This window comes from Phascolarctos cinereus, unplaced genomic scaffold, assembly GCF_003287225.1.
Source record: "Phascolarctos cinereus isolate Bilbo 61053 unplaced genomic scaffold, phaCin_HiC Scaffold_1;HRSCAF=81, whole genome shotgun sequence".
NCBI classification, from domain to species: Eukaryota; Metazoa; Chordata; class Mammalia; order Diprotodontia; family Phascolarctidae; genus Phascolarctos; species Phascolarctos cinereus.
The window spans coordinates 207,854,484-207,874,738 of record NW_027555514.1 but is presented as its reverse complement, the minus strand read 5'-3'; the positions used below and the strand labels follow the sequence as shown (position 1 = coordinate 207,874,738).

General features: G+C 35.6%; 1 protein-coding gene across 6 annotated transcripts in view; it reads left to right on the top strand.

Moving 5' to 3' along the window:
- The window catches only part of CCDC91 (coiled-coil domain containing 91), a 527,613-nt gene that overhangs the window by 92,068 nt on the left and 415,290 nt on the right, over window positions 1-20,255 (top strand). For all 6 annotated transcript variants that reach the window (XR_013487473.1, XM_078156715.1, XM_078156714.1 and 3 more), the window contains exons 2-3: window positions 3,472-3,515; window positions 18,054-18,132. Coding sequence is in view for 5 of the 6 variants with exons in the window: in XM_078156715.1 (XP_078012841.1) it covers window positions 3,486-3,515; window positions 18,054-18,132 (109 nt within the window). In the remaining variant the exon portion in view is untranslated. The remainder of the gene's footprint in view (window positions 1-3,471; window positions 3,516-18,053; window positions 18,133-20,255) is intronic.

The following is a 20,255-nucleotide window of genomic DNA, read 5'->3' as shown; positions in this document are numbered from 1 at the left end:
AATTTCTGTTTTGGAGAAGTTTCAGAGTTTGTGAGGCTCAGAGAAAAGCCTGGTCTTCAAATCTTGTTGGTCCTGTGACCCAGACGTTCTGCCGTCTGATCTTTCAGAGTTACCTAGTAATCTAATAATTTTTAAACTTAAACATATTAAACATGTAAGGTTGCTGTATTTATAGTTTTTTGCTACATCTTGATTTATTAAGTAGAAATATATCCCCAAAGTTGAATGTAAATATTTTAAAAAGTTAAATTATATTTTAAAAGTACAATGAGGTTCCAGTGCATACATCCATTCAACTATACATGCTCAATAAAAATAAAAATGGCTATTTAAATAATGTGGGTCACTCTGTTTGTCTTTTACTCATTGATATGTGAGGTGGAATAATTATGTAATGGGAAATGTGACTATAATTAAACTTCAGAGTAAAGGACTTTTAAGGGTTTTTTCCTGTTTTCTTCTTGAAGCTGTGTCTTTATTGCATATTTTGTTTTCTTCTAGAAGTTCTTGGGTCTACCTCCCTTCCTGATCAATAGTTTAACTGAGTGATATGAAAAATGTAATTTAAGTGAAATTTTTTTCCATAGTAACCATTTCAAATCCATTTGCTTTCTGATACAGACTACCTTCATTTCAAAGAGAACCTAGCTCCTTTCCATCTTCAAATGAAGACCCATTTCCAAATATATTCCTTCTCCTCTTCCCAGAGAGTCACCACTTTTAAGATAAGGGTGGAGGGGAGGGTGACCTTATCTTACAGTTCTTTCTCACTCTAAATCTGTTATCTTATGATGAAAATAACACTGATGACAATTGAAAATGTGTACTATATTTCAGATCTAAAACATACAGAGAGTATTCTTTTACTTTTTTTGTAATAATCAAAACATAATGTTTTTCAAGCATCTGAATATGTATTTAAGTGCCCAAAGCAGGGGTTCTTAGCTTGATGTCTGAAAACTTTATACATTTTATTTTGGTAAATATCTTTCAATATAATTAGTTTCTTTTATAAAAGTACGTATTCAAAGACATTATTCTGAGAAGGGGCACATAGCCTCCTGACTGCCAGAGGAGATCCATAACAAAAAATGTTAAGATTCTCTGCTCTGAAGATACCTTTGAAGGAGTAACTGAGAAAGAAGACATAAATATTTGAATTTTAATATATAAATGTTGTTATGGTATGGAAAATATCAGTGATTACTAATATATTCTTTTAGTAGGGTTAAATTAGTCCTGCTCAGATGATGGCATTATATTTTTTATTTCACAGCCAAGGGAGCTGGAACAATTATCACAATTTTTTTTCTTGTGGGTATTTTATAAATCCCTTATTGAAGTGTGAATTAAGAAAACACATAGAAACATTACAACTAAAATTCCATTCTGTTGAAACTGCATTAGTTTGAGTACAGCATTCATAGAAACTAAAAATAGTTTTTTAATTGTCTCTAGAGATTCATGGGATGCATGTGGAAAAGACAATATTTTGGCTTGGTTATATGTCACTATTCATATCAATTTTCTGCTATAATTTATTCATAAAATTTAATCACATACAGATTTCTGTTTGCTTGCAACTCAAAATTAATGTGAATTCCATTTCATACTAACCTCTATAAAAAGTTTCTGAAAGTCTGGTTTATATATTTTTTAAAGTGCTGTATGAGGATGGTTTGCTTGACTTTAAGTTTTTGGAGACTTTTTTCACTCATCAAATTGTTAAGTTTAGGGTAATAGTGACAATGATGGTATCATATCATGTCTCACTTTGATGCTGTTCCCTTCAGTAATGGGTAGCTGTCTGCATATTTTGTTTTTGCATCATTTAGTGTCATATTTCTGTGAAAAGAAAAAGACCTTGAAATTCATCTAGTTTAATAAATAAAAAATAACTCCCATGGGAAAATGTGTTTCTCACCACTTTTAATTGTGTGCCTTTTCACATTTTGGGACTTCTCAGTTACAATTAGAAATAGGGAGTAGAACTGTGATTTCATTGGTATAAAGGGCACCTGCTGAGAAATTTCCTCGATTAATGCATGTAGGCACTATTTCATCTTAGAGAATTTTATAGAGCACTGAGAGTTTAGTGACTTGCCCAGAGTCAGAAAGCCAGTCAGTGGCTGTCAAAGATGAGACTTGAACCTAGGTCTTCTTTATTTCAAGGACAGCTTTTTATCCACTGTGCCACTACCTCTTGTTACTAATATTTAAAAACACAACCAAAACATAGAAAGATTAGTATCTATTCTCTGATTAATTATAGGAGGATTCTATAGAAATAACATTTGGGATCAGTGCTTTTCTGATTTGTGTTTGTTTTTTTGGACCTTACAGGGAAGTTGGGAAGAATAACTTAAATTGAATTTATTCAAGGTGGTATTAGGCATTTTACAATTGATTGAGGCAGACTCTGAGATTACTGTTTAAGATGTTGCCCAATTTTAGTAGCTGGAGGGACAAGTTGGCTGAAATTGACTACTTTATAATTGGGTACTAGGTATCGACTATAGATTGGTCCAAGTTTATGAGTCAGCAGCAAATATCTACTGCCTTGTGCATTTTCCCATTTTCTTGGTCACATGTAAACAGGTACCTTTCTTAATATTTCAAGTCTTTCATTAATTCCTTAGGTGAAAGTCTCTTCTGTCAGATATTTAACTTGCGTGTGTTAGTACCAGTTAGTTGTGTTTTTTTTTTGCCCCACTTAATGATACACTTAGGATAAGCAAGAGCATCTCCTATCTGACTGCCTATCTCCTGGCACATATTTAATAGGGACATCCATGAAGAGAAGAATTTGGGGCATTTTTTGTGTGTTTCTTTCATCCTTACTTTCCCATGAGTGGTTCTTCATGTCTTGATTTATCTTGATCAGCCTAGTAACTTGCTCCACATTTTTCCAAAGATGCAAAGCAGTTTCAGCTAAAAATACACATATCAAAATCTTCCAAAAGTTGTGGCCTCAGCTCAAAAATGCTGATTAATTTTGAAAATCTAAATCAATTCCGGCCATGAAACATAGGGAAGAAACTTTTGTGGTAGGGAAATATTTCCAAAAATTTTACCACAGCCCTGTTCCTAGCTGGGATTTGTGCTGATGTTGCCAGACAACTGAGGAATAGATGCAAAAAGCAGGAAGCATTATTGAATTGAATTCCAACGCCAATTTGGGAAAAGCAAATTAAAATGTAAAATAATATTTTTTCCACTCTTGACTTCTCAACATAAAACTTCAAAATACATGACTGCTGAAGAAGGTACAGAAAAGCCCAATCCTGTCAGGAAGTTAAAGCCTATTATCTTTTTCTTTTAAAATTTAAAAATTTTGCATCAGTCCTGGTGAAGAAGAGATTGCTTACTATCATCACAGATAAGTAGTTACAAGTTGTAAATCAAAATGTGTGTATACTCTTGTAAACAAATTATAAATATTTTGTTTTACTGTATTCTGTTGTTTTCTAGGTACCACTTGAAAAATGGATGATGATGATTTTGGTGGTTTTGAGGTATGTAATGTTCTTGACTTTATTATTCTGATATATATATTTTTAAGCCAATATAGCTTTTAACTAGGTAGATTTATTTTATAAGTGTATTATTTAGCATTTTAAGTTAGTTCATTTTTTTATTATTTGTGTTTAGTTTTGGAATATGAGGCCAAAATTAAAGAAAATTCATTATTTTTTTATTTTATATTTTTTTAGGCAGTTGGGGTTAAGTGACTTGCCCAGGGTCACACAGCTAGTAAGTGTCAAATGTTTGGTCTGAGGCTGTATTTGAACTCAGGTCCTTCTGACTCCAGGGCTGGTGCTCTATCCACCGTGCTGCATAGCTGCCCTGAAGATTCATTCTTAAAAAAACCAAACAGCAGTTCTCTGCAACACTTAACCAATTAATTATCATTGAACATTTTCACGTAGGAAAGGTTTAGGCAGAGATAATTAAGTGCTGTCAGAGGATCAATTATAAAATAGCTTTCTGAGAAATTGTGAGCAAATGATTTTATTGGGCTACATCTACATTAGCAAATACTTGTGAGATGACAGATGGGTGTTGAAGACCCTACCACATGTTTGCATGGTTTATACCTGCAACAAGATATTCTGGTATATTATGTACAGGGTCTTTTTGTGGTTTTAAGAGCTAATTAGTGTGCTTTTGTTAGGTTATTTTCAGGTTTTGGTTTGATGTTCTTTAAATGGAAAGTGTGACCTGAGGAGGCACTTCTTCCCTAAATTCTTTTCAGTGTGTTTTTGGTATATTGAAATACTTTATAACTCAGTTATTTTTATGATGCCAGTGTAGTTTTGGAGAAAATTTCTTGATTAGGAATTAGGACACCTGAATTCTAGTTCTGGCCCCATCAATGAATGAACTATGTGATTTTTGTGCAAACTCAGTAACTTAGGGATTTTGATTAAAAAGGAGATTTGTAAAATATGGAGTATAATTTCCAAGACTGATTTGTAAAATAAGATAGTATCCATGAAGTGCTCTAAATACTTTGAAAGGAAGATGTAAGGTATTATGCTAATGATAAAAAATGTTCCTATAGCAACTATCAAGTTGTAGATATGAAAAGCTTTGAACTGTCTAGTGTGCTGTTCTTGATTCATTTAAAAATATTGTTAATACATCTGGAAACTTGACTTATTCATCAAAAGATTTTGTTTTTCTACAAATTCAGAATGTTACTGAATATAGTAAAGCTAATCTGAAACAAGAAAATAACGACAAATCCTCCATGTTGTGTTTCTTTGGGTGATTTTTGTTTATTCAAGTGAAATGTAACATTTCAAATGATCAATTCTTTCCACTTTGAGGAAATAAATTATGTTTAAAATGTCATCTGATGTGATTTATTGTTTGGAAGTTGTCATTTATTTGAAGGTTGCATTCCAGAATAGTCTTCTTTTGTTGAAACCATATTATATCAACAGGAAAACAAAGGGTTGTTAGTTCCTTTCCTGAGAGTAACAGTTTCAATTCTGTATTTTCCAGTGGTTTCCAAACTTTTTCTCTTATGAGTTCCATTGATAGAAAAATGTTTGAGTATACACCTCCAGTGTATATATATTTATTTAGTTGTAAGTTATATATATGCTACTGTATTAACATTATGTATATTATGAAACATACATTAAATAAATTTTTAAAAATAAAATAAATATTTTGAAAGTGATTTTGATTTTATTTTAGTGGTATGAAAATCTTTTTGCTTTTACTAAAATGTTATCATGAATTATGATTTCTCCAAAGAGCAAATGATTTAATATGTCTTTTGAAAATCTTGATTTAATACTTTATAATTGATAAGTCATTGATTAATCATCCATTAAAAGTCTGATTCTAAGTTTAGTTTATTTTAATTCTTGGTTTTAATAACCATGGTATTCAGTCCAATAGTTCATGTTTGAGATTGTAATGAAATGAGATATTTATGAAACATCTAATAGTTAATAAAAGGAAGTTTATTCAGTCATTACAAGGTAGAATATTCAACAAAAATACAGCATTGGTTCAGTTGAGCATAGACAGCTTCCCTGCTTCTGTGTTGCAAGTGCTGCTCTAATAATCAGAAGCCTAAGAGAAGAACTGCTAACTTCTTGTGACCTGGCTTTTTTGTACTCAGACTATCTGGAAGTTATCAATAATTGCTTGAAGTGTAGTTTCATGAACCATTTAAGTCATGAGGTTAGTTTCATGTTCATTTAAAGAAAAATCAGCCTAGCTTTCACGGTGTCTGTAGGGCCTTTGATTGTGCTCTTGCTAAACCTATCCCATGATGGTCAGATTTCTTCTAGATAGCTTCCTACTACTTAAAAGGCTTCAGTACTGTTATTACATAACTCTGACGTTGGGGTTGTGATATCCCTGGCATAGGCAGCACTGGAGAAGGAAAAGAAAGACTAAAACAGAAAGATCATACCTAGCATCCCTCCCCCCTTTACAAAACAAAACAAGTAACGTAACAGCCTTCTGAAGAAGTGACATAATGTAGGAAGAGACCAAACACCTGAAATCCCAGGCTTTGTCTCTTCTCTTCAGGACTGAGTCTCAGATCTTCATGATCTAGTGATGCCATACCTTTTCAGTTTCCAATGATTGTCCTGATGCAAAGTGGTAATGAATGGAAATAGCACTATGAGCATTGGGATCACAGTACAAATGATACTTCATGCATAGCCTCCAGTCTGCATCATGAAGCTGAGTCATCTTCATTAAGATAGTCAAAGGGTGAATTACCCTTTTGAATGTAGCCTGTCTTAGTGCCCAGATCAGTACTGAGATTGTTCTGTATCACCACCTATTTAGTTTAAAGAAGTTTCCCACTAAACAACTCTTTTAAAAGATATGAAGAAATTCTTCAATCAGACTTAATGGCCACTACTTGCTTAAAGATAATCTACATTCCTAGTGACCTTTAAAAAGTAAAACACTTTCTAGGGAGTCAGTTAAGATAGCTAGCCCTTAGGAGTGATTCTAGCAGAATGTATCACATTGGGGGAAGGGCTTCTTATCTTCCAATCCCCATGGCAGCATCCAGTGGATCAGGGTCTAGTTGTCACTGGAAAAAGTTATCAAGAGGAGTTGAAAGAGAGGGAATTAGCCCTGGCAGACAGGAGGTGACTTTGGGAGAGGTCTAGAGAGGTAAGCAGAGATTCTGAGCAGTAGTGTGTACATGTAAGGAGAAGAGAAAGTACCTCAGGTTCCTGCAACACCAGGGTTGTGAGTTGACTTGGCCACAGGTGTTCCCTAAGAGTGTGCCTCTCAGTGAGTATATACCTGTAATTCCCATTGGCACTGTATTTTTGGGAGAGTATGCTGCAGGTTTATGCATAGATTGCTTTTTTACTATGGTTCATGTTATGCTATTTCAGGAAATACCTTTGCTTTAATTTAGTTGTGTTAACTTGATGATGATTGGAGGCAAACCAATTGTGGGGCATTACAAATTTTAGTTTTAGAAATACATATCTGCAGTGTACCTTAATCCTGGCAGACATCTCTTAGGTAAACCAACCTACAATTTAGGAGGCAGTCCTAGAAGAGTTGATTCATTATTTTTTTATCCTCTTCTCTATTATGCACATTCCTTACATGCATTCATGTATTCACATATGGGGGAAAAAAAACTGGTTGTGAATACCAAGGAATAATCAGTTTCTATCTAATTTATAACAGTGATAGACCCCAGCAGGGTCAAATGAGCAAAAATATCTTTATCTGAATTCTTACGATATAATTTCCATTTTCTCAGTTTTACAACTTTCATCTCACCAATGTTAGAAACAATACCATTATCATTTTCACCTCCTAATACCCATTAGTTGCCACTGGAAATAGAAAATTTAATTTTATGTCTGTTCTAGGATTCCTTCCCTATTACAAAAAACTACTGGGCCCAATTTTCTAAGCAAATAAAGGTCATTAGGGAAAGTAGAATGGAAGAAGGAGATGGGAGTGGGGAAAAGAGGAGCTTTAATGATAAAGAGAAGGGCAATACCAGGAAAAAAAAAACCCAAGGACTTCACACTCCATCTCATATCCAGAACTTTGTTTTTCTTTTTCCAAATGAGACACATCTCCTTAGAACCTTGCTATTATAAACCAACCTTGTGTTTTTGCTTCTTGGCCAAGTCAGTCAAATCGAACTTGACTTAATAAACCTTTGTTAAGTACCTACTATGTACAGGCACTCAGCTAAGAATGCAAAGAAAGGCGAAAAACAATTCCTGATCTTAAAGAGCTCACAGTTAAATGGGGAAGAGAACATGCAAAGAACTATTTACAAACAAGATATGAACATGATACATTGAAGTTAATTTCAGAGAGAAGGCACTAGCATTAAGGTGGATTGGGAAAAGCTTCTTGTAGAAAGTAAGATTTTAATTGAGACCTGGAGTTAGTTAAGGAAGTCAGGGAGACTGAAATGAGGAGGACAATTTCAGGCATGGGGAGACAGCGAATGAAATACCTTGAGTCTGGAGATAGAGTATCCTTGTATGAGAAACAGCAGAGGCTAGTGTCATTGAATTATGTGGAGGGGAATAAGACGAAAGAAGATTGGAAATGTAATAATGAGCCAAGCTATGAAGATTTTTAAAAGTTGGCAATAGAAAACTGTTAGAGTTTATTGAATGGAGAGGAACATGGTAAGATGTGTGCTTTAGGAAGATCACTTTGACAGCTGTGTGGAGGATGAAGTAGAGTGGTTGGTGATGTGAAGTGACTGCTATCTCTTCCAGATTTACTAAAAATATTGGCCAAGAAAGTTCCTGGCAGTCTTCTTATGTAGTTTTGAAATGTAGATGTAACATAGTTTAGTTGATATAGCAGGGATGGGGAACTTTTGGCCTTGAGGCTAGAAGTGGCACCCTTTAGGTCCTTAAGTGGGTTCCTCTGACTGAATCCAAACTTCACAGCACAGATCTCCTTAATTAAAGGCCACAGTTTCCCCACCCCTGTTGAATGTGAACTCAAGTTCAAATTGAGGTTCAAATTTTGTCCCTGACTCTTACTATCTGTGTAACATTGGTCAAATTACTTTTACCTCTTTATTTTTTATAGTATTTTATTTTTTTTCCCCAATTACATGTCCCTCCTTCCATCACCTCCCCTCTTCCTAAAATGGTAGGCAGTTTGATATAGGTTATACATGTGCTATCATGTAGAACATATTTCCATATTAGTTACAGTTGTCAAAGAAGAAACAGATCAAAAGAAAAAAAACACGAAAAAGAATGAAGTGAAAAAAGTATGGTTCAATCTGCATTCAGAGTCCATCAGTTCTTTAACTGGACGTGGATAGATAGCGTTTTCCTTCATGAGTCCTTTGGATCATCGTGTTGCTGAGAAGAGCTGAGTCATTCGTAGTTGATCATCATACAATGTTGCTGATATGGTATACAATATTTTCCTGGTTCTGCTCGTTTCAATTTGCATCAGTTCATATAAGTCTTTCCAGATTTTTCTGAAATCTGCCTATTCATATTTCTTATTGCACAATGATATTCCATTACATTCATATACTGCAGCTTGTTCAGCCATTCCCCAATTGATGGACATCTCAATTTCCAATTCTTTGCCACCACAAAAAGGGTTGCTATAAATATTTTTGCACATGCGGGTCCTTTTCCCTTTTTTATAATCTGGGATACAGATCTAGTAGTGGTATTGCTACATCATAGGGTTGCATAGTTTGGTTGCTCCTGTGCATAGTTCCAAATTGCTCTCCAGAATGATTGGATGAGTTCACAACTTCGCCAGCAGTGCATAAGTGTCCCAGTTTTCCCACATCCTCTCCAACATTTATCATTTTACTTTTTTTGTCATATTAGCCAAACTGTTAAGTATGAGGTGGTACCCCAGAGAATTTGGATGCTATGCCACTTGGTGCATATATGTTTAGTATTGATATTACTTCATTGTCTGTGGTACCATTCAGCAAGATATAGTTTCCTTCCATATCTCTTTTATTTAGGTCTATTTTTGCTTTTGCTTTGTCTGAGATCAGGATTGCTAACTGCTTCTTTTACTTCAGCTGAAGCAGAATACATTCTGCTTCAACCTTTTACCTTTATTCTGTGTGTCCCTCTGCTTCAAGTGCATTTCTTATAAACAACATATAGTAAGATTCTAGTTTTTGATTCACTCTGCTATCTGCTTCCATCTTATGGGAGACTTCATCCCATTCACATTCACAGTTATGATTACTAACTGTGTATTTCTGTCCATTGCATTTTACTCTGGTTTGTCCTCTCTCTCCTTTCACCCTTTCCCCTCCTTACCAGTGTTTTTCTTCTATCTATCACATCCCCTGATCTGCCCTCCCTTCTGTCACACCTCCCTCTTTACTTAATCTTCCCTTCCTTACCTGTTGGGTAAGACAGATTTCTATATTCAGCTGATTGTGTATGTTATTCCATCTTTGAGCCAATACTGATGAGAGTAAGGTTCAAGCAGTGCCCATTGACCATCCTCCCATTTTCTTCTCTACTATAATAGGTCTTTCATGCCTCTTCATGTGAAATATTAGTCCATTCTACCTCTCTCTTCCTTCTATACCCAGTGTACTCCTCTTTCTCATCCCTTATTTATTTTTAAAATGTCATTCCTTCAAATTCCAGTTATAACTGTACCCTTTGTCTATGTATGTTCCTTTTAGCTGTACTATTAGTGATAACAATTTTTAAGAATTACAAGTATTATCTTCCCATGGAGGGTTGGAAACAGTTCAACTCCATTGAATCTCTTAGGTTTTCTTTTCCCTTTTTCACTTTTTAGCCTTCTCCTGGTTCTTGACATTGGAATCAAAAGTTTTGTTAATTTCTGGTCTTCTCCATGTGAAAGCTTTAAATCCTTCTAATTCATCGAATGATCATTTTTTCACCCTTGAAGTATTATGCTTAATTTTACTGGGTAGGTGATTCTTGATTGTAGTCCTAGTTCCTTTGTTTCTGGAGTATCATTTCCCATGACCTCTGATCCTTTACTGTTGCAGATGCCAAGTCCTGTGTAATCCTGATTGTGGCTCCCTGATACTTGAATTGTTGCTTTCTGGCTACTTCCAGTATATTTTCCTTGACCTGATAGTTCTGTAATTTGGCTATAGTGTTCCTTGGAGTTTTTATTTTGGCATCTCTTTCCTGAAGTGATCGGTTGATTCTTCAATGTCTGTTTTGCTCTCTGGTTCCAGGATATCAAGGCACTTTTCCTTGATAATTTCTTGAATGATGCTATCTAGGTCTCCCTTTGGATTATGGCTTTCAGGTAGTCCACTGAGTCTGACATTGTCTCTCTTGGGTCTGTTTTCCATGTCAGTTGTTTTCTCATGAGACATTTTATATTTTCTTCAAGTTTTTTCATTCTTTTGAATTTGTTTGATTGATTTTTAATATGTCATAATATGTCATATACTCATTAGTTTCTAGTTGCCCAATTCTAACTTTTAAGGAGTTGTTTTCCTCAGTTAACTTTTGTTCTTCCTTTTCCATTTGGCCAATTGTACTTTTTAAGGAAGTGTTTTCTTCAGCTAATATTTGTATCTCTTTTTTCATTTGGCCAATTCTACTTTTTAAGCAGTTGTTTTCTTTTTCTAAGCTATTGATTCTTTTTTCACAATTCTCTTCCATCACTCTCATTTCTTTTTTTTTTTTAGTGCTTCTGTTTTTTAATTTTTATTTTTTTTCATAAAACCAGCTCTTTGTTAAATTTATTAGTTCAATAGTTTTCTTAATTTCTTCTTTAGTTCTCAGTATTTCAAATTTGGTGTTTAATTGAGAATTTTTAATTTGTTCTTTTTCCAGTTTTTTTAGTTGTATGCCTAATTCATTGATCTCCTCTTTTTCTGTTTCATTCATGTAAGCATTTAGAGATATAGAACTTCCCCTAAGAATTGCTTTCATTGCATCCCATAAGATTTGGTATGTTGTCTCATTATTGTCATTCTCTTCAGTGAAGTAATTGGTAGTTTCTATGATTTGTTGTTTGACCCCATCATTTTTTAGGATTAGATTACTTAGTTTCCAATTATTTTTTAGTGTATCTTTCCATGGCCCTTTATTACATATAATTTTTATTGCATCATGATCTGAAAAGGATACATTTGATATTTCTGCCTTTTTGTATTGAATTGTGAGGTTTTTATGCCTTCATACGTGGTCAGTTTTTGTGTATGTGCCATGTACTGCCAAGAGAAAAGTATATTCCTTTCTATCCCCATTCAGTTTTCTCCAGAGGTCTTCATGCCTTTTCTAATATCCTATTCACTTCCTTAACTTCTTTCTTGTTTATTTTGCAGTTAGATTTATCTAGTTCAGAGAGGGGGAGGTTGAGGTCCTCCACTAGTATAGTTTTACTGTCAATTTCTTCCCATAACTCTCTGAACTTCTCCTCTAAGAATTTGGATATTATACTATTTGGTATATATATGTTTAGTAATGATATTACTTCATTGTCTATGGTGTCTTTTAGCAGGATGTCGTTTCCTTCTTTATATCTTTTGATAAGATCTATTTTTGCTTTTGCTTTGTCTGAGATCAGAATGGCTACCCCTGTTTTTTTAATTTCAGCTGAAGCGTAATATATTCTGCTCCAGCCTTTTACCTTTACCCTGTGTGTGTCCCTGTGTTTCAAATGTGTTTGCTGTAAACAAAATATTGTAGGATTATGGTTTTTAATCCATTCTGCTGTCAGCTTCGGTTTTATGAGAGATTTCATCACATTCATATTCACAATTATGATTACTATCTGTATATTTCTCTCCAGTCTTTCCCCCCTGTTTATGCTTTTCTTTCTCCTTTTCCCTTCTCATTAGTGTTTTGCTTTTGACCACTGCCTCCCTCAGTCCGCCTCCCTTCTATTACCCCCTCCCTTTTCTTCCCCTTTACCCTTATTACCTCTTCCTTCCCTTTTCTTTCTCCTTTCCCCTCCTACTACCTATAGGGCAAGTTTCATAGCAGTCATATTTTCAAAAGCTAACTATATTTCCCTTCATCCTATCCTACCTCCTGTTTATTCTATTATCTCTTATGACCCTCTCTGGCCCTCCTCAGAAGTATTTACTTCTGATTACCCTCTCCTTCAATATGCCCTCCCTTCTATCATCGTCCCCCTCTCTTATCCCCTTCCCCCTTATTTTTCTGTAGGGTGGGACAGATTTCTATACGCAATTGAGTGTGTGTGTTATTCCCTCTTTAAGCCAAATCTGATGAGAACAAGATTCACTCATTCCTTCTCACCCTGCCCCACTTCCCCTCACTGTAAAAGGTTTTTCTTGTCTGTTTTATGTGAGATAATTTACCCTATTCTGCCTCTCCCTTCCTCCTTCTCCCAATATAATGCTTTCTCACCCCTTAATTTTGTTCTCCAGATATCACCCCTTCATCTTCAACTCACCCTGTGCCTTCTATCTTTCTATCCATATATTTTTTTCCCTTTAAACTATGCTAATACTGAGAAAGGTCTTGTGAGTTGCAAATATCTTTCCATATAGGAATATAAACAGCTCAACTTTAATAAGTCCCTTATAATTTCTCTTTCCTGTTTACCTTTTCATGCTTCTCTTGAGTCTTGTATTTGAAAGTCATATTTTCTATTCAGCTCTGGTCTTTTCAATGAGAGTACTTGAAAGTCTTCTATTTCACTGTCCATTTTTACCCCTGAAGGGTTATACTCATTTTTACTGGGTAGGTGGTTCTACATCCTATCTTCTTTGACCTCTGGAATATTATATTCCAAGACCTCCAGTCCCTTAATGTAGAAGCTGCTAAATCACGTGTTGTCCTGATTGTGTTTCCACCATACTTGAATTGTTTCTTTCTGGGCTGCTTGCAATATTTTCCTCTTGACCTGGGAACTCTGGAATCTGGCTAAAATATTCCTAGGAGTTTTCCTTTAGAGATTTCTTTCAGGAGGTGATTGGTGGATTCTTTCAGTTTCTGTTTTGCACTCTGGTTCTAAAATATCAGGTCAGTTTTCCTTGATAATTTCTTGAAAGATGATATCTAGGCTCTTTTTTTGATCATGGTGTTCAGATAATAATTTTAATTTTAAATTAATTTTAAATATTTTATATTTTAACATAATAATTTTAAATATTTTTAATTTTAATATATTTTAATTTTAAATAATTTTAATTTTAATTTTAAATTCTCTCTTCTGGATCTGTTTTCCAGGTCAGTTGTTTTTCTAGTGAGATATTTCACATTGTCTACTATTCTTTCATTCTTTTGCTTTTGTTTTACAATGTCTTGATTTCTCGTAAAGTCACTGGCTCTGTTCTAATTTTTAAGGAAGTATTTTCTTCAGTGAGCTTTTGGACTTCCTTTTCCATCTGGCCAATTCTGCTTTTTAAGGCATTCTTCTCCTCATTGGCTTTTTGGATCTCTTTTGCCATTTGGGTTAGACTATTTTTTTTAAGGTTTTATTTTCTTCATTATTTTTTTGGGTCTCCTTTAGTAAGCTGTTGACTTGTTTTTCATGATTTTCTTGCATCACTCATATTTCTCTTCCCAGTTTTTCCTCCATTTCTTACTTGCTTCTCAAAATCCTTTTTGAGCTCTTCCATGGCCTGTTACCAATTCCTATTTTTCTTTGAGTCTTTGGATGTAGGAGCTTTGACTTTGTTGTCTTCTTCTGGTTGTATGTTTTGATCTTCTTTGTCACCAAAGAAAGATTCTGTAGTCTGACTTTTTTGTTTCATGCTGTTTGCTCATGATCCCAGCCAATTACTTGAGTTATAAACTCTTTGTTAAGGTAGGGGTCTGCTTCCAGTGTGGAGAATGTACTGTCCCAAGCTTCGGGGGTTTTGTGTAGCTGTTTTCAGAGATATTCGTAGAGACCTATAAATTTTCAGTTCTTCCAAGGTGGTATGATCAAGGGCAAGGTGTTTACTCCTTTCTGACCTGTGGTCTGGTCTATGAGTGACCACAAGGACTCTTTTCTGCCTTTTATCTGTGAGGAGGATTCTCTCTCCATTGCCACCACCATCTCCACCATGCCAACACTCCTCCTTGCTTCAGGACTGCCACCCAGAACTGTGACCCAGATCCAGGCATGGGCAAAGCAAGGGAATTGTGCCTCACCACCAGCAGAGATCCCTGTAATCCCCCTCTCATCTGTCACTTGATTCCCTCTCTGTCTGTGGGCTGAGATCCAGAAGCAGGCACTGCGCTGGGGCTGCGTAGGAACTAGGGCCGGGACCAAGCTTCTCTCTCACCATGGTCACACACTTTTCCTACTGACTGTCTAAGTTGTCTTTGGCATTTGTGGGTTGAGAAGTCTGGAAACCACCACAGTTGCCTATGATCCAGTCCTCTGAGGCCTGCTTCAGGTTTGCTGTGACCTGGTCTTTGCCTGCATGCCCACTCTGAACTGCATTCCTTTCCCAGCCTGGTGCCATAGACCTTTCCAATCAACCATCCAGGTTTTCTTGGCCTAGAAATGTTTCACTCTGTCTTTTTGTGGGTTCTGCTACTCTAGAATTCGTTTAGAGCCTTTTTTTGCAGATTGTTGGAGAGGTTTGGGGGAGAGCTCAATCAAGTCACTGCTTATATTCTGTCATCTTGCTCCAGCTCCTCACTTACCATTTTTCTTTGGGGTTTTGCCCATAGGTCTTTTGACATTGTTTTCCTCTTTAGTGTCTTGATCTTCCCTGTCACCATAATAGCTTTCTGTGGTCAGATTCTTTCTTCCTTTATTTTTTGCCTGTCTATTTTGACCTTTTTCCTTTCTTTTAAATTAGATCTCCGCTCCTGGAGTGGAAGATCTGCCCTCTGGATGCTGCCTTTTTGCCCTGACCTATGCTGAAGAATGTTTTGGTTCTCAGGAGCTGGAGTGTATAGGTTTCCCTGAGTATGCTAAGTCATGTGGCAGGTCCTGGTGTTGGTGTTTGTCTGCTGAACCACACTTGGCTCAGGATCTCCTGCTTGTTTACTCAGGTGGGGCTTGCTGCTGGTTTGCTGGGAAGCTTCCTGTCCTGAACTGCATTCCCCTTTTGCTTGAGTGAGACAGACTTTTCTTGCCTGGTTTTCTAACTTTCTTGGGCTAAAAGATTGTTTTACCCTGTCGTTTTGCTGGTTCTATTCCAGAATTTGCTTCGGGCTCTTTTTTATGGTTGTTTGGAGGTGAATATGGGAGAATTATGGCAATTTACTGCTTACTTCTCTGTCTTGGCTCTCCAAAGTCTCTACTTTTGTCTCTTTAAATCTCAGTTTCTTCATCAGCAAAATGAAGGGGTTGCAGTGGATGACCTCTAAGGTCACTTTCTGCTTTTAAGTTTGATTCTATGGATGAGCTAACTTATAGCCATATCTCTTTAGATTTCTTCATTGTTGTCCCTTCTAGTACCATTTTGAACTTTTTCTGGAATATTTATGTGAAAACCCTCACTTGATCTTTTTATCCCAGCTAACTATGGTCCTATATGTCTTTTACCCCTTATAGTAAAATACTTTGAAAAAAATCTGTCTTCAATAGATGACTCTATTTTCTTTCCTCTCACTCTCTTCTTAATCCTTTGAGTTTGGCCTTTGACCTTATCATTCCACCGAGACTGCTCTCTCCAAAGTTACCAGTAATCTTAGTTACCAAGTCCAGTGGCCATTCTCAATCCTCATTCTTCTTGACTTCTCTGCAGTTTTTGATACTGTTGATCACTCTCTCCTCCTTGGTACTCTCTTCTCTCTTGGTTTTCAGAGGCACCAATCTTTCCCAGTTTCCCTGCCTATCTGACTGCTCCTCAGTATCCTTTGCTGGATTTTTATCTAGGTCATGTTCTCTAACTGTAGGTATCTCACTGTAGGTCCTCTGTTGTGGACCCTATTTTGTTTTCTGTGTATACTATTACTTCACTTGGAGATCTCATGAGCTCTTATGGGTTTAATTAATCTCTCTAATAACAATTCTTGTATCTAGGTATGCTGCCCTAACCTTTTTGCTGACCTCCAGTCTCACACCTCCAGCTGCCTTTCACACATCTTAAAATGTGTGATTTTCCTAGCCCCAATCTCCACATTTACTATTATTGTTAAGGGCACTAACATCTTTCCAGTTCCTCAGGCTCAAAAACTAGGTGTCATCCTCAACTCCTGACTATTGTTCATTGCTCCCCCCCATCCCAACCCCAAATCCAATCTTTTGCCAAGGCCTATTGATTTCAGTATTGCAACATCTCTTAGTTATATCTTTTTTTTCCTCCCCTGACTCTGCCACCACTTTGGTGTAAACCTTCATCATCTCATGCCTAGACTATTGCAGTAGTCTTCTGGTGGGTGCCTGAGGTCTCTCTTCACTCCTGTCTATCCCCCATTCATCCACAAATTGATTTTCCTAAAGCTCGTGTCTGACCAGGTCATCCTCTACTCAGTAAACTCTGATTGCTTCCCAAATCAAATACAAAATCCTCTGTTTGGTATTCAAAACTCTTCATAACCTAGTCCGCTCCTGCCTGTCCAGTCTGGTTATGCTTTACTCCCTACCACATATTCTTTAATCAATATCATTGGCCTCCTTTCTTTTCCATGAACAAGACACTCCATCTCTTAGCTCTGGGCTTTTTCTCTGGCTGCTCCCCTGCCTGAAATTCTGTCCTTTCTCAAGTCTGCCTACTGACTTCGCTGGGTTTCTTTAAGGCCCAACAAAAATCCCACTTTGTACAGGAAGCCTTCCCAACTCCTCTTAATTTTAGTGTCTTCCTTCTGTTAATTGTTTCCTATTTATCTTGTATATAACTTGTTTGTATATATTTGTTTGCATATTATCTACTTTATTAGATTGTGGTCCCTTGAGGGTAGGGGCTTTTTTGCCTCTTTTTCTATCTCTAGAGCTTAGCTCAATGCTTGGCAGATAGTGGGTGTCCAATAAATGGTTAATGATTGATTGATATCTTGGTTCCTTTTGTTGTTTCTTGTCTAGAAGTGAGCTGTCTCATAGTTTTAAACTCTTGAGAAAAAGGGCTTTATTGAATGTTGTTGGTTATTGGAATTCTCAGGATATAAGATATCAGCTCAGATATCATGTCATTGAAATGAATGAATGAGACCCATCTCTTTAAATTGGTCTACATTTAGTCTGGAACCAATTTAAAAAAATTCTGCTACATAATTTTTGTATTTTTTAGATATTGGAGAAAATAATATATTCTTTACTTTCATGAATTGTTTGTAGCTATAGTTACATGGATAGTTATAGTATATGGTATATATATAGTTAAAGTAGAGTTTATAGTTATAGTTGTAGTTATAGTTATATATAGTTGTAGTGGCATTTTGGTTTAAATATCAACTCTATCTAGATGAAAAGCCAATTCAGGGTTTTAAAGGTACAAAATTCACTGGCAAGGAGGGCTAAGGATGGAGATGTGAGGTTCAAGATAGAATCTGTCAGTCAAGTGTCTTAAAAATATACCTAAGAATTTGAAAGAGTGATGGAGAATGAGAGTAAAATTTGCATGCTGAACTGAGATCTCTTGTTTCTTTGTTATGACTTAAATGGAAATTTCTCTTAAAAACTTCCATAATAATCCTAGTTTTCTGTTTTAGGCAGCAGAGACCTTTGAGGGTGGAAGTGGTGAAACCCATACTACTTCTCCAGCTATTCCATGGGCAGCATTTCCAACAGGTACTGGTTTTTAATAACTGGCAACTATCTTACATTTCAGCATATATTATTATTATTAATTTAGTTTTCTCTGCACGTTATTGAGGCACTTATCCTTCTCTGGGTTGGAAAAGAGGACATTGAATCCATTCTTTAACTTATTTCTTGTGTAACAGATGTGCAGTGTTGCTTCCAGATTTGATTCTAAAAATGGTAAAATGAACATTAAATGAATTGAGTTATTCACATTCTATGACTGGCCTGAGTTTTAGAAAGTAAATATGCCAAATAACTTTTCATAGTTTATTCAATTTAATGGTAAGAGAATCTCTGTATTCCTCAGAATAAAAGAGATTCTCCATTGTCAACATTATAAACATGAAGTATATTTATTATGAATTTGGAGAAAGACTATTAAAATTGGAATTGATAATGAAAATGGAAATGTACTTTTAAAAAAATCAAATATAAAAATTAGTTCCATTAAGATGGACTAATTGAAAGATCTAAAGAATGGCAGCCAGTTTTCATATACATACTTTGTACATAGTAGGTGAATAATAGGTACTATTATTGATATTAAGGAATTATTATTGGTTTAATGATGATATGTATATAGTATTTTAAGGCATTTTTGCTCAGCCAGTCAAGTCAGCAAAAAGGAAGAAAATGAATATAGAAACTTTCCTTTCATTCAACAAGTATTTATTGAATACCTGTGTTCATGGTACTGTCATTGATATGGGGATGTATCAGATATGATTTGTACCCTCAAAACAAGAGGATAACATGCAGCTAAGTATAATATAAAGCATCATGTGGTTAGTACCATAAGAATAATATGACCAGTGTGGAGGGAGAGATCACTTGTAACTGGAGAGATCAGTCAATCAGGGGTTTCCTGAAGGAAATAGCTTTTGAAGTGGACGCTGAATTATGATGCACTTTGATAGGCAGATGTCAAAGAAGGAGAACAATCCAGGAAGAGGTAATAGCAAAAATGAAGGTCTGCAGAGTTTGGAAAAATCATGTTGTATTTAATTTGCTCATAATGTAGAGTGGGCAGCTAGGTAGCAGAGTGGATAGAATGCTGGCCCTGGATTCAGGAGTACTGTGATCCTGGGCAAGTTACTTAACCCTGTTTGCCTCACTTTCTTATCTGTAAAATTAATAGGAGAAGGAAGTGGCAAACCACTCCACTATCTTTGCCAAGACAACCCCAAATGGGGTCATGGAGAGTCGAACTTGACTGAACAACTCAGCAACAACACAACAAAAGAGGTTGACAGCAGAAGAATTGGGGAAGAAAGATGGAAAAACCATATTGAAGCTGTTTTATATAGCGTTTTGAATGCCAAGCTTACTAGTTTCTACATTATTTGGAAGACAAGAGGGAGCCATTAAAGGTTTTTAAATTAGGGAATGAAACATGTAAAGCTGTATGTTAGGCAGATTAATTGGACGCCAGTATACAGGATTGATTGAAGAAGAAAGACTGGAGGAAGGCTATTTCAGTAATCTTGATATGAAGTCATGAGTATCTAAAATAGCGATGCAACTTTGAAAATAAAAAAGAATGGGAACAGTAAGAGAAAATTTTGACGAAAGAATCACTTGGATTTGATAACTGATTGAGATGTAAGGAAGAGAAAGAATAAAGAAGCTTACATTTATAGAGGACTTTAAGATGTGTGAAGCATTTTACATATGATTTCTCATTTAATGCTGACAACAACCAGTTATGGTAGATAATATTGTTATTGCCTTTTTTGTGATGAGGAGAATAATGAAAGAGGCTAAGTGACTTGATGGCAATCACAGAAATAACAAGTATCAGAAGTGAGATTTGAACCAAAATCTTCCTGATTTTAAGTCTCTAGAATTGTTTACTATGCCACAATGATTAAAGATTTGAATTTTGATTTCTTCCTTTGAAATCTGCCTGTTTATATCCTTTGAACATTTATCAATTGCGGAGTAGCTCCTATTTTTACAAATTTGTCTCAGTTCTTTATGTATTTGAAAAAGTGAGATTTTTATCAAACATGCTCTAGTTCTCCCCTCCCCCCAGTTTCCTGCTTTCTCCTAATTTTGACTGTAACAGTTTTGCTTATGCAAATTTTAAAAAAAATTTTATGGAGTCA